Raw genomic sequence first — 14,927 nt, 5'->3', positions numbered from 1 at the left:
CTCATAGGAGGTCTTATAGTCAGGGGGAGAGGCAAGCTGGTTCACCTATGAGTATTTTGTGTTCCACCTAGCACAAATTAGAAGGGTGTGCTTACCATCACCCCCTTTCTGCAGCATTCTATGTGGCAAACTCCAAATTGAAATATACTGAACCTGATTCAAAGACTAGAGCGCCTGCCACCTGGTATTGAAGCGACACAATCCTGTTCGGAGCAGAGCAGTGTTCCTGTCTGGAGAACTACTGAACAGTGGTGATGGCAATTAGAGTCTTGAGTCTCAAAGAGTCAAGCAGTTGGGCCAAAAAATTATGCAAGGGTCACTTCAATCCTGAAGTCATTGCTGAACACATCTGAACCAGATAGCAGAAAAAAAGCCAATCGAAGGTGGAGTCAATGCCCATGCGCATTGCGGACTAAGAGAGGAGTTGCAGGACAGACTTTGACACAAAGCTACTTCGAAGAAAGACAATGTCCGAGCCCAACACTAGATAGTAGGAGCATACAGAGCAGGTGTCCCTTAAGTTACACATGCTGCAAACAAAGTGCAATCCATAATCTGGATGTTTCTGTGCCAATATGAGTCCTGCATTTAGTCAACAATACACTGGTGAACTGTGGCGGTTTGAGAGGTGTGTAATCCTTTGTTTCTACTCAATCTAAAGTCAAATCTACTGTATAGTTGAACCATACCACACAAACTGTTATGCTTGTAATTTTCTTTAAATTAACTACATTTTAATTACAGCACTATTTAAGCATAGGTATTCCATCAAGAACTCAACAAAAAAAAATTAAGACAACAATTGAAAAGAAAATAATTTTATTTTTCAGCGTTTCCATCATGGAAAATACTGCTTTGTTGATGCAACACATTGCAAAAAAATCTCTGCTTTTCTTTAAACAACTACAATATTTACAATATTTTCATCAACACACATACACGCAGACACACACACATACACACACAAGTACAGTTAACCCCATTTGTGGTCATGATTCTTTTGCTGGTAGAAGATTCATATGCTTTTTAGTAGCCAACTATTATCTAAATATCACAGAATATTCCCTTTAATGTTGATTGCACAATTATTTCTTGGTTCCTCTCTCCACATGCACATTGCTATATTCCCCAGTTATTTTCTTGCAGCTGGGTGAGCAATTGTGGAATATGGACACAAGAACCATCTTAAAGCTCTTTTTAGGATCACTGTGAAACCAAATTTCACACATTGACAAAGGTTTGAAAGATATTTGCTGCTTAGACTGGGAACTTTTTAAGGAACTAATAAGTGAGTAGGACAGGTTTTTGGGAGTTTAAGGACATTAACCTTTATTAAGTTTCCGGGCAGCCACCTCTCATTCTTTACTGCTTGAGTCGCAAAATGGAAATTAAACATCTAGTGGTGTATCAATCACGAGGCCAGCCGAACTTTTACATTTCTATGAGGATGTTTTAGAGAAAATGGCTTAAGATACTGGTTCTTGCCTGCAAATTGGTGCCCCTTCATGTCTGGCCTGGCTATATCATCACTGTGAAGTATAGAGACAAGACTAGTTAATGTTAGAATGCACCTGACCCATCCTCACTTTCTACAAATCGGGAGCTGTGCAGAAAACTCAAGAAATCTGCAGGAATTATAATTATATTCTCCAAATGCTTCTTAATCAAGACGTCTGCTAAATGATGTTGTTTGGAATGATATCTCCTACCAACAGTACAAAATACTCACTGCCCTTTAACGATAGGTAAATTCAAGCCTCATTCAATAACATGGATATAAAGTGCCACGAAAAAGCTTCCAAGAGCAAGGCTAGCCAGATAAGAAAAGCCTTGGATACATTTGATTGAGATCTTAAACCAGTTGTGTGAGCATCAAACACAAATTAGCCATTACATTGGCAAGACCTCCAATCTATGGTACACAAAACAGTATTTTCAGATTAAAAACAATATAGAGGCTGTGGGGAGTGTTCAACAGATGCTACCTTCCGCTATCCACCTGCACTAAAAACATCCTTGCTTTCGAAGTAGTGCTTCACTAGAAATGTGTAACATTTGCAAACAATGAGACCATCGATATGTCCCAAATTAATTATCTGCTGAATACTTTTCTTTAACTCAAAGAAATAATTCAGCATGAGACTAAGACTATTGCTGTGAAGGCTATACAGTTACATCTGGGCTAAAATGAAAAAGGAAGACAAATCAATTTTTGCCAGTAAAAGGTAAGCGAAACACAATGACCACCTCTTACATTTTCATTCATTTCAAAATATCCCCACTTTTGTTTGTGAATTGGGGTTTAAAGGTCTGATCCTTCAGTTAGAATTTGCTGTCCCTACAGAAACAGCATAATGGAAATAACTCATTAAAGATTTAGCCTAGCAGCTTATGTTTCGGTTCATATGTGTGAATGCATAGTGAAAATTTGCTTTATAAAGAGAAGATGGCTGCTCTCAAAGTTGACGGGCATTTTTCATAGGTAATCCACATTTGAGAATTATCTTTCAAAACAAAGGTCAGTATATTTGATGGGTATAAAATAGATGGATAGTGAACTTTAGTTGCATTTGTTTGCATTGATGTCTTTGCCACTTGGTTATTTCCCTGAATACGAACAAAAGAAAAAGAAAAACACATATGTGACAACACAAATATTTCACAGTTATAAATATTCAAAAATTACAGTTACATACAATATAATCACTGGAAGAAATTCAAGTCATACAAATAAATGAAAAGGCGAGATGGTATTAATATATCCGTGAGGATTAGGCATGTGCGAGACAGAAAGTACAGGAAATATATATAATTCGGGTGGTTTAGAGTATGATCGCACAGGTTGAAACTGTCGGAGCTTTAAACACTGCAGAATGTATGGACTACCAAAAACAATCCGGCTATGTCCATCAACTGGAGATACCTAGTCTAGTCATTCCATCAATGATTCATGGGGCATTTGTAAAATGAAATGTGTTTGTAAATCTGCTGTGTGCATCTTCTGAACAAAATTCAGAAATCAGACTGTGACAATGTAATGAAAAGCCTCCCAACAACCTGAAAAAGCTCCAGAAATGGTGGCTTGTCCACTTTTAGGAGCATGCCTGACTTCACATATGCAGATTTCTAGAACTTTCTTAATAGGGTTTTGAACTCAGAAGACTGCTGACAATAATGGTAACAGATCAAAAAATCTATTTGTGCAGGTGAGAAAATACTCTGCTCACATCCCTTGGAAAACAGGAGACTGGGTACCACCAAACTCGATGCCCACTGTAGCCTACAACACAATAAAATGATTCCAAGCAATGTGCAGTATGCTGTACCATGAAGACTTAATATTACAGGTGTGTCCTTGGAAAATGTCCAAAGCAGGCTGCTTATGAACCTCAAGGGATGGTGCGCAATGCGATTATGCATGCATAAGCAGCGATACGCATGCCAGCATATAATAAGGTGCTTTTGCTTATGCTTAAATACATTTTTGCCGCAATGTACGCAGAACTGTAAATTTGTTCTTCTCCAACATAACCTAATGCCTGTTAAATGTATCTCTGAGCCCAGGTACGGCTACCCTCTTATCCTAGTATCCTAAAAAGAGCAGTGTCTTTTAGAGCACTTATTCCCAGCACCACCCAATTATATCCACTGTGCATTCTTTAAATTGGTGTTACTACCAAATTCCTTTTTTCCAATGTTTTCATAAACACACATCTTGGGATATCCAAATTATAATATCTTAACTGAAAAAGTACTCCATTTCCATATAATTGAAAAAAGATATCGTAAAAAATTTGTAAACCTTAACACAGATTAACAATCCAATCAGACAAACATCGTCACAACACAACTTTGGAGGCTAGAGGGAGAAAGGGGGAGAAATGCAGTAAGAGCAGAGATGATGAAAGGATTTGTAACTACAAAGGGAATTTAAATTATGGTATATTATCTTTATATATAAATACAAGTTCTGATAAATCTCAGATATTTTAGTGCATTGCTGTAAAAAAAAAATCATAGTGCAGTATTATCATTTGCAGTTTGCTGTTGAAAAGGGAATATGGTACAATTTTTTAGGTTTGTGTGAGAATCGCTAACACATTCAGCTCTCTCTATCTAAGGTGGAAGTATGTTTTTATTGTTTAGCACATGTCCATTTAAAAAAAAAAAGTGATCCACAAGTTGTATGTGAAATCATGGCAACTATTTTTGGCAAATAAATTATAAAGAGATTATAGTTTATGAACTTAAAAATACAGTATGTTAAGTTAAAGCATTTTAAATGCATAGAAATAAATATTTGCTTCTTATCATGAGAGATGCATGATCTCAAACAGGTCTTTTCAATGCAGATGTTGTCTACCTGCAGGTAAAGCAGAACATAAAAAAATATATAGAAAACATCTGGGCTTCTCTGGGCCCTTAGGGCTTCAGTTCTCTCCAGCAACCAGACAGATTTTCCAAAGCTTGAGATGGTGAAGAGGGAAGGGACCCATACGAAGATTTTTCAATCGCCTGAGTCATATAAATGATGACTTTTTTAAAGCATTAGCTCACACTTCAGCCCCAAGTTCCATAACTCCAGTTTCAATTACAGCCACGTATCTGTCCTCAACTTGAACTAGTAGGATAGTTTTATCAATATGGGACCGACTACCCGGATCTCTGCTGCAAGGCACCCAGCGGTGAATCACCTGGTGGCAACAAAGAGAAAAACAAATGGTTATTTTCAGGCAGCAATATGCCTTTTGTCAATACATCACTGTTACACGGCATGTTTTTACAGTAATATAGCATTGATTCACATACAAAAATCACACAATCGAAAATTCAGGCATCAGAAATCCACCGCAGCTTCCAACCATCAGCTAGCCTCATTAATATAAGGCTTTGGAAAAATATGAACCAATCTGCAATGGTTAAATCCTTAAAACATAAATCTAAGGAAACTAGAACATTAATGGCAAAAGGATAGACACGAAGACCACTAATCAGAAATAAAGCCGACCATAAAATCATATAGGTAGCCAACGCAAGATGCAAAAAGAAAGTGCTAGGATTGCTAAATCAAAGAAGTGCCTAATCCCACAAAGGCACGCTTTCGGGTGTTTATGGAGATGGGGACACCTGAAGCTCTGCATACTCGAAGATGCCAGGTAACTGGTGTATTACAGTTAAAAATTATTTCAAGGACAAGACAGAACTTCTCTGTGGTAAGACAAAGTGCGACAGAGGAGATAGCAACATCTCCGGAGATTAACTCTGGCTTTTTTGTTACACGCTTCAGTTTCAGGAACTTTCCCTTGAGGAAACCATCTGTATTGTGATGTTCTGAGAAAGCAACTTATTATCCATGTGACCTTTTCCCTTCATCTGTGATCAGGGTCATACTGACCTGACTCTATATATACACACACTTAAGATTGTGAATCCCTTATTGAGGAAGGTTTAATAGCTGCAACCCAAAAAGCAGACTTGCATCACCCACTAGTGAAGTAAATATGGTCCAGAAGTATGGGCGGCTTTCAACTATCATCCTGCTTCAAATATCTCATGGCTTCTCATAGTAGTAGAAAAAGAAGTCACCGTATAGAACAGTTTTTTTAAAGCCTTGTGAACAATCAGATTTCTGCCCACTCGTGGTATAGGCGCTGCTTTGATTGGTGTTCAATCAACTATATTAGATAGTGTAGATACTTGGGACCAATCCCTTCTGATGTTATTGGTCCTCTCTGCGGTTTTTGACAGGCCGGTCTACCTCAAGCTGGCAGGAAGACTTGCTGGGGTGGCAGGGATCGGTGAGAAGGTGGTCAAGCTTGATGAAATCATGTCCGTTGGGCTGCATAGTTAACGTGGCTATGACTTTGCACCAGGCCAACACTATGACGGTCCCCTGTGGGGCTCTCAAAGGTTTCTGACTTTTCAATTTCTTTTCAATGTTTATGTACAACTGTTGCATGAAATTCCCACTAATCTGGGAATTAATTTCCACTGCTTTTCTGGTAACACTGAGGTTGTGTTTTGACAGTGGTAGATGAATAAAAAACACTTAGCTATTAATGCTGCAAAGACTGAATTCCTGTTGATTGGCACAGATCACTGGCTGAAATATTATAAGGCAGACTGTTGGTCTTTTCCGTCAGTACCTCTGAGGGAGGAGTAAAGGACCAGGTAAACACTCTATGAGTGTATTTTGATGAATAGGTGGCTAAGTTAACCAGATAATGTGCTCTGCAAATTACCACTATAAGCTCCTACTGAAAACACCTGCTTTCGCAGTTAAACTGTGCAACTATTGCAAAGGCAATTATGTGCTCTATAACTGAATATGGTATTACTTTGTTGGCTGGTAGTTGGAAAACAAACTTTCCAAAAGCTGTCGGAAGTTCAATTTCAGCAGCAAGAATAGTACTACATTTTTCGAACATCTCATATATCTTTATATGGCTTTGCACTAGCTTATATAAAAAGAATTTACACACTATTAACCTGCAAGAATCCTAAGATTTATTGGCAAGCATCTCCAGATTTCACTAGAAAATATTAGGAAGAAAGCGGGAGGCAAGTAGTTTTGGACTTTGCATCTTCCTTGTGAAACTCAGTTCCAGACTGCCTCCGACAAACGCAACAAATTCTCCTGTTCAGAAGAACCTTTATTCCTAGGTACACCTTGATTCCTACAGCGCATTGATGTTTTTGTTGCTAAATGAATATTTCATTTGACATTTCAAAGTGTTCATGGAACTGCACTGGGCAGCCACCTGTGATCTATGGAAAGGGTAACCCTTCGAGAAACACTCGGCTGACCGCGGGTGGAAACAGCACTCCTTACAGAGCTCTTGAGGATCTGAAAGTCCAAGGTAGTTTCAAAAGTCCAATCTCGGTTAAAAAAAAAAAATAGAGTCATAGGCATCCAATGTTTCTGCTGTGATTTCAATGCCACAAATACATATTTATCTTAAAATCGTATCACATTTGACTTCTGTTTGTGCGGTGCCTTACCCCGGAAGAAGCGCAAACAATTAAAAGGACTAGAATGAGACAGATGCTTACATGGCCTTCCATGCCTTCTTGAGGGCTCCAGTCTTTCCAGCTGCTCCTCCCAGCCTTCAAGCGAATGGTTTCATCAGGCCACTGCAGTTCTTTTCGTTTGGACATGTTAATTGATTCCAACACTTGACTCGGATCCACGATCTACACAATAAGCCGGGACGGAAAACACTTGTGTTAGTTTCTCAACATGCTACTGGAATCGCATTGCTTTTAGATATTCACTTAGCACAAAAGAGGATTCTTTGCAGCAATTGGTTAAAAAGCAAGCAGATAGAAAAAAAATTGTGACTTACAAAAAAATTACTTTTACAGACAGGCAGTATATTTTTAAATATACGTTCGCCTTTTATTTGTTTACCATTCATTTCTCCTATGTACCCCTTCCTAGAATACTTTTCTCCGATTTTTTGAGGCGTATAGGTGGACAAGTTGAGCACGCAACCTCTGGGGCACTGATCCACTGCCCGTTTTCACTTTATTACAACGTGTTTTTAGGGCAAGAAGGGAGGGTAGCTATGCAGACGTGCTGCCTCTGGGAGTAAAAACATTCAAGGGAATTATTTGGAGGACTAGACCGGTGCCACAGCAACTGAGACAGCTTCATGTTGTAAAGCGTGGCTTGCCAATGGTAATATGTTACTAAATGTTTGTTAGTTGCTGGCACTGCGCATCATCTATGTTACTGCGAGTAGTTCTTTATTCATTTTCACGTACCACAAGCTTCTAAAAGGGGCATGATATTTTGTTCACAGTATGAAAGTGAGAGGATCTCCTCTGCACAGCACAATATGCAGTTTTTGTCATATGGAATGCAGAAAGCTAAAACACCATACTGGTCGTGTGTAAGTATTGAGTAAAGTGCTTTGTCAATCCCGGGCATCTAGAAAACAAAGTATCTCATACTTTGATAGGCTTTCCACATAATACATAAAAGATTTAGGGAAGCACAGATAAACTATGTTTCTGAACTCCAGCCTAGCTGAGATAGTACTATTGAATAAGAAGCCTTTTGCCATTCTTATGAGAAAGAAGAATTTTAATCTGCATTCTCCGAACAAGGAAACATGTGCAGACCAGTTTATTTATCTGGGGAGTAAAACTGAACCATAAATGAAACAAGATGCACAGGTTTTAGACTATGGTCATTGGCACAGCTACCAGCTAAGGTTGAAAGGCCACCAAGCAGAGATCCACATAGAAAGGGGTCCCTCACGAGAAGAAATTCAATCAGAATTTAATTCTAATCTGTTTGCTGTCCCTCAGAACGATATAGATTTTAAGCTCGCCTGATTGAGGAATCATTTAGAAGAAGCAGTCTTTGCATAGGGAGAAGCGTGGCTCAGTGGTTAGAGGCGGCAGACCCGGAAGCTGAGATTGATCGTGGACCAGGGTTCGATTCCCCACCTCGGTGGGTCTCGGGCTCAAAATTCCACAGGCTCGACAATTCTCGCTCTGGTGCCTACTTGACTCACGGGGTCACACTCTGCGACTCTGGGCAATAGCTTGCTTAATCTCCACTACGGCCCCTCGCGGCGGGATGCCTGGCTTTCACCTTGTGGACACCCTGCCGGGGTTTCTCACAGGGGAATACCAGGACGGGTTCCCTAAGCAAGCGCTTAGATACCGTGTCGGTGATTTGCGCTATATAAATACATGTACATTTACATTTACATATTCATAAAGATCAAACCTATATGTTCAGTGCCACACACGGGAGATACCTACACAACGCTCCACAGTTCAAAGACGTTAAGTCCAACAGTAAGTTGTAATGGAGATTGCCTAAAGCACAAGTTACTTACCTGCGTCAGACTGGATCCGGAAAATTTTGCATAGCAGTACCCCTGCGCGTCGGTAGGCGTCGTCTGCGCTCCGCCTCTGTCGTCGGCATGACGTCAGAGTACTTAGACGCCGCCCTCACCACAAAAACTAGGGCCCTGAAAGGGGATGACCTTAACCCTAGATATCGGTTCGCAGAACGAGAAGGATGGGTGGGGCGGTAAGGAATCTAATACTAACTACTGTTTCTTACAGATATATCGTTACCGAAGGTAAGTAACTTGTGCATCTGAAAGAAACAGGTGAGTATTAGATTCCTTACCTTAGAATAGATACCCCAGCAATACCAACCCCGGTGGTGGATCTGCGAACCAATGATCACACCAGAAAGTCCTGGATAACGGAACGGCCGAAAAAGCCATCACTCCGGACTTGGCTGTCCAGGCAGTAGTGTCTTGCAAACGTGTGCAGCGAGGCCCACGTAGCTGCCTGACAGATGTCCTGCAAGGGGACTCCCCGACCCAGGGCAGTAGTAGCCGCCGTGGCCCGAGTGGAATGGGCACGTAGCCCCACAGGAGGCTCCTTAGCCAGAGAGTAACAAGCCTTGATGCACAAGACGACCCATCGAGAAATGGTCCGTTTGTGTACTGCCCATCCCTTCTTAGCGCCCATGAAATCAACAAAGAGTTGGTCATCCACCCGGAACTGGCGTGTGCGATCCAGATAATATGAGAGCGCACGTTTTGGGTCCAGACGGTGGAGCCTCTCTTCCTCTTTCGAGGGATGCGGAGGTGGGCACGGTGATGGACTGCCCGATGTGGAAGGCTGTGACTACCTTGGGCAGGAAAGAGGGTCGCGTCCGCAACACAACTTTGTCCGGATGGACAGAAAGGAAGGGAGGTTGAGAAGAAAGAGCCTGGAGCTCACTCACTCTCCTGGCAGAGGTGATGGAAAACAGGAATGCAGTCTTAAGAGTAAGGAGACGAAGAGGACAGTTATGAAGTGGCTCGAAGGGAGCACAATTCAGATAAGTCAGAACCAGGTTCAAGTCCCACTGAGGCATCACGAAAGGAACAGGAGGAAACATATGAGTGATGCCCTTCAAAAACCTATTTACAACCGGGGACTTGAACAAAGAGGGCTGATCAGGGAGGCTTAAGAAGGCGGAAATGGCAAAGAGGTAGCCCTTTAGAGTGCCCAGAGCAGAGCTCTTCTGGGCAATAAAAAGAAGAAAGAGGAGAACCTCTGAAAGAGGGGCAGAAAGGGGATCCACAGCCTTTTTTGTGCACCATGCCACAAAGTTGTTCCACCTGCAGTCGTATACCGATTTTGTGGAGGGACGCCTGGCTGCCAGAATCACATTACAGACTTCAGGAGGCAAGTCAAATGGCCTCAACTGCCGCCGCTCAATCGCACGCATGTAAGTGGAGACTGGACAGGTTCGGGTGGGGGACCGTCCCCATCTGCTGCGACAGAAGGTCCTCCTGAAGAGGCAGACGAATCGGGGGATCGACTGACATGCTGAGTAGCTCGGGATACCAGTATCTTCGTGCCCAGTCCGGAGCCACAAGGATGACTTGGGCCCAGTCGCGCCTGATCTTCTTCAGCACTCTGGGCAGAAGTGGTATAGGCGGAAAGGCGTACAACAGACCGCAACTCCACTCTCGACGAAAAGCGTCTCCGAGCGAGTGCCGCCTTGGAAATTCCAACGCGCAGAACTGAAGACATTGCGCGTTCTCTTCTGCGGCGAATAGATCTAACCAAGGCTCTCCCCACTGCTGAAAGAGGCCTTGCGCCACGTCAGAGTTCAGACACCATTCGCGATCCATCATGCACCGACAGCTGAGTTCGTCCGCCGTGGCGTTCAGGGAACCTGCCAGGTGTTGAACCACCAGGGTCACGCCCTGATGTTCCAGCCACTGCCAGAGGCGCAGAGCCTCCTGGCAAAGGGTCCACGACCCCACCCTGCCCTGTTTGTTGCAGTATCACATGGCGGTGGTGTTGTCCGTGAACACCTGCACTACACTCTCCCGGACAGAGGGGAGGAATGCCTTCAGTGCAAGCCGGATCGCCCGCAGCTCCAGAAGGTTGATTGGTCTCCGGCGGAGTCCCGGCTCCACAAGGCCTCTGATCTCCGCCTCTCCCATGTGGCCCCCCCAGCCCTGGAGGGACGCGTCCATCACTACTACGTGCGCCAGTTGGGGTAGGGAGAGGGATCTGCCGCTGACCCAATCGCGGTCCGTGACGTTACGGAGGTCCAAGATAGGGCGTAGACCCCCTTTGCCCTTCTTGGGAACCATAAAGTAGTGGGAGTAACAACCACACCCTACTTCTGGCCCAGGAACGCGCTCGATGGCCCCCTTGGCCAAGAGGGCCGTAACTTCCTCTTGCAGAAGTTGCAAGTGATCCCCCGACACGCGGTGGTACTGAGGTGGCATGGCTGGAGGGGTCGCCTCGAAGGGGAGGGAGTAGCCCCTTCAGACGATTTGCAGCACCCACCTGTCCGATGTGATGGAGCGCCAGTGGAGGAGGTGATAGCGAACCCTGCCCCCCACTGGCGTCAAATGGGCCTGAAAGCTCAGACTAGGAAGGCTTTGAGGCGGATGCTGCGGGGGTGGATGTGGACTGGCGGCGCCGCGACAGTAACCACGTTCGCCATCGCGCTCAATGTTAGTCAGCGTGCCGTGGCTGGCAGGACGTGTGGGAGCCCCCCTTCCGTGGCCACGAAAGGAGCGCTGGGCAGAAGATTGCTGGCGCGGGGCCAACAGGCCCAAGGACTTGGCCGTAGCCCTGGATTCCTTAAAGCGTTACAGCGCATGATCTGCTTTGCCAACGGCATGTCCATAAGGGTGTTTTGGACATCGGCCAAAAAGTTGGCGGACCTCAGCCAGGCGTGGCGGCGAACCGCCACAGAAGTGGAAATCGCTCTCCCAGCGAGTCCGTGGTGTCCAGTCCACATCTGATAGAGTACCGCGCTGCGTCTCTTCCCTCCGCAAGGGCTTGAGCGAGTTTCGCCTGGGCTCCCTCCGGACACTCAGGCACAGCCGCAACCGTACCCCACAGAGAGTGGGTGTAACGGCCCAAGAGGCACGCGGTGTTGACGGACCGCAATCCCAAACTAAGGAAGGAGAACATCTTCTTTCCGAACTGTTCATACCTCTTGGATTCCCGATCTGGTGGTGCCATCGGGAATGCGGATTGGGAGGTAGAGGCCTGGATAACCAGACTCTCGGGGGTGGGGTGGGTGGACAAGAAACTAGGGTCGCCCGGGGCTGGGCAGTGGTGCCTAGCGACATTCCTATCTACAGGAGGACCTGTAGTGGGCCTGGACCAAGTGCCCAACAGGATATCTGTGAGAGCCTCATTAAACGGCAGTAGAGGCTCCGGGGGGCTTACCTGCGGTTTAAGGACCTCTGTGAGGATGTTGGACCTTACTGTTGCGACGGGGAGCTCAAGAGCCAAGGCCTTGGCTGCCCTCATCAGCACCACACTATAAGCTGCCCCCTCCTCGGTAGCCACGGTAGGAGGGGAGACAAAACCAGTGTCTGGGAGGTATAGAGGCCACTGGCTTCCCCTAGTTCCTGTGTCCAGTCCTCATATGACTGGCACTCACGTGCCAGGGGGTCCTCAGACCTCCCCCAGTCTCCCTCATCATCCATGTCCTGAAATTCAGGAATAAAGGATGGACCCAGATCCTTGAAGAATTGCTTTTCGGCCGGCGTCGAATGCGACGCCGCTCCGACGCCGGATCCGGACGGCGTCGTCTCAGGACGGCGCCGGGGGTGACACCCTAGGGCTGGACACTGGCGGGGTCAACCAGCGGCGACCCGGATCCGGAACCTGATCCAGTGGGGCCTTGCGGCGTCGGGACCGAAGTAGTCGACGGCGCCGGGGCCGAAGCACCAGACAGCGCCGGGGCCGCTTGGGCTCCCAGTCGCGTCCGCTGGGCCCGAAGGTGCCGCGGAACCCGACGGAGGAGAGAGCGACCTCATGGCCATGAGGAAGGCGTCGATCTCCTCCGGCGTCGCATTCTGCCCAGGGACCGGCGGGTATGGAGCAGGCTGCGACGCCTGCGGCTCCGGCAGAACCGCGTGGGCGGTGTCACCCGAACCCCCGGCCGCGTCGCGCAAGCATCGGGGGGAGTCAGAAGAGCGATGCCGCCTCTTCGACTTCTTGTGCCTCTTACCTGAAGACTTGGAGCCCGACGAGTGGTGTCGACTCGCCGAGCTGTGAAGACTCCGGCCCCGCGACCGGTCCCTCGACCTCCTTCCGGACCGGGACCTCGAGCGGCACGGGGCCGACTGCCAGAGCTCGAGGTGCCTGCGGGAAGGCTCCCGCCTAGCCTTCGACGTCAAGGCCCGGCAGTCGGGGCACAACTGGTCATCGTGGTCGGGCCCCAGGCAATGTAGCGGTGGGGGTCGTTAACCGACATCAGTCGGTTGCAGTCGGCACAGGGTTTGAACCCGGGCATCCCTACCGGCACCGATGGAGTCGTTCGACTCGAAAACAGATCAAAAAAGTTTAGTCAAAAAAGGACTAAAGGGTACCACTTTCTCCGGACCTGCGCTTGCTGGCGCAGAAAAAAGAATAACTGACGTCAGGGCGCGAGGGCGGCGTCTAAGTACTCCGATGACGTCATCCCGGCGCCAACGGCGGACACAGAGCCGCAGACGACGCCTACCACCGCGCAGGGGTACTGCTATGCAAAACTTTTCGGATCCGGTCGGACGCCTGGGGATATTCTAAGGTAAGGAATCTAATACTAACCTGTTTCTTTCAGATACCTTTCAATCAACATTGAAGTAAGCTATTTGAGGGCCCGGAGGCAACCCCCCATTTATGAAGGAGGTGCAGCAATGTTCAGTGGTTGATAATGTTAAAAGCAGCTGAGAGATCTAGCAAAATCAGAGTCTTTGAAGCTAAAAAAAAGCATATTTCCAGGCAGACTCCAAAAGCCACAAATCGTTTAGATTAACATGTGGAAAGACATTACTTACTTGATTTCCTCACCTGCAAGGTGGAACGTCCACCACCTAAATCCCATATGTAGCAGGACAGGGAAGATCTCAAACTGAAGTAAAAAGAAACCCCCAAAAATAAATCTAGGCCAAATGTGGTCCTCTGGTTCAGAGATGCTGCTGTGTCAGTGGGAAGAGAAAGTCTAAAATTGATCCCAGCAGCTAAAATTAAGTGAAGTGTCTCAATAGCAAACCAAAATTAAGGGTCTGAACACAGTGAAATTCCCAAAAAGGTTAACAGTGGGAATATTAAACCTCCTATTAGTAGACATTGTATGACACACTTATGCTCATTCTAGAGAATGAAAACTGAAAACTTAGCAAAGAAAATGCAACATCAGAATCATCTGGTAATCTTACCTGAACCCTATAAATAACATCCTCCTTTTTGGCTTGTGTAGTGTTTGCATGGCTTGAAGTGCTACCAGTCTGTGTATCATTGGTATTACTCCCTCCTTCTGTCCCGAGAAAACCCACCAAAGCATGACGCTTGCCTACTGGGATGCTTTGACTGGAACTACTCGATGAAGGCATGCCAACTAAGACTGCCTGGCCTGTCGAGTCTGTTTGGTTCACCATGGAAAGTCGGGACTGAATAGACGTTGGGAGATTGCGGAGGGATATCTGACTTGTCGAAGAGCGTCGACAAGGAACAAATCCTGTAGTAGAAGTACGCAGGGAGGAGTGTCGGCTGTTGTAGTAGTAAGATGACTGGCTGGCAACGGAAGCACGAGCAGGGGAATGTCTCACCAGGCTGGACTGAACAGAGTGTGAACTATGACTGGTTCCTAAAATTAAAACAAAGTAAACATGGAATTAGATGAGGTAACTCAAATACTGACTACAGAAGCCAAGCAATTTATTTAGAACAGGATAATAAAAGAAGTAAATGGGTACTCCAACAGATCTGTATCATATAGTTTTTAATCTCTACCAGTCCCAATCATTTCAAGTCAATAACAGCACTAGAGCATTTCTAATATTTTATATGTTGTGCACTCCGCCTTCCAATAAAAAGTATGATATTTAGTCCCTCTGACATATTTGTTTTTTCTGCTTATGTACCCCCTATTGCAT

At 45.6% G+C, this 14,927-nt stretch overlaps 1 protein-coding gene across 4 annotated transcripts in view; it reads right to left on the bottom strand.

Annotated features, from left to right (window-relative positions):
- Positions 1 to 802: 802 nt before the first annotated feature.
- The window catches only part of PCNX1 (pecanex 1), a 486,917-nt gene continuing 472,792 nt past the window's right edge, over positions 803 to 14,927 (bottom strand). For all 4 annotated transcript variants that reach the window (XM_078659468.1, XM_078659469.1, XM_078659470.1 and 1 more), the window contains exons 34-36: positions 14,211 to 14,638; positions 7,054 to 7,194; positions 803 to 4,694 (exon numbers count right to left, since the gene is read on the bottom strand). In XM_078659468.1, coding sequence (XP_078515594.1) covers positions 4,554 to 4,694; positions 7,054 to 7,194; positions 14,211 to 14,638 — 710 coding nt within the window. In that variant the 3' untranslated portion in view covers positions 803 to 4,553. The remainder of the gene's footprint in view (positions 4,695 to 7,053; positions 7,195 to 14,210; positions 14,639 to 14,927) is intronic.

The sequence above is a fragment of the Lissotriton helveticus genome, chromosome 9, assembly GCF_964261635.1.
Source record: "Lissotriton helveticus chromosome 9, aLisHel1.1, whole genome shotgun sequence".
Lineage (NCBI taxonomy): Eukaryota > Metazoa > Chordata > Amphibia > Caudata > Salamandridae > Lissotriton > Lissotriton helveticus.
The sequence above is the reverse complement of the archived record's forward strand: the minus strand, read 5'-3'. Positions and strand labels throughout refer to the sequence as shown.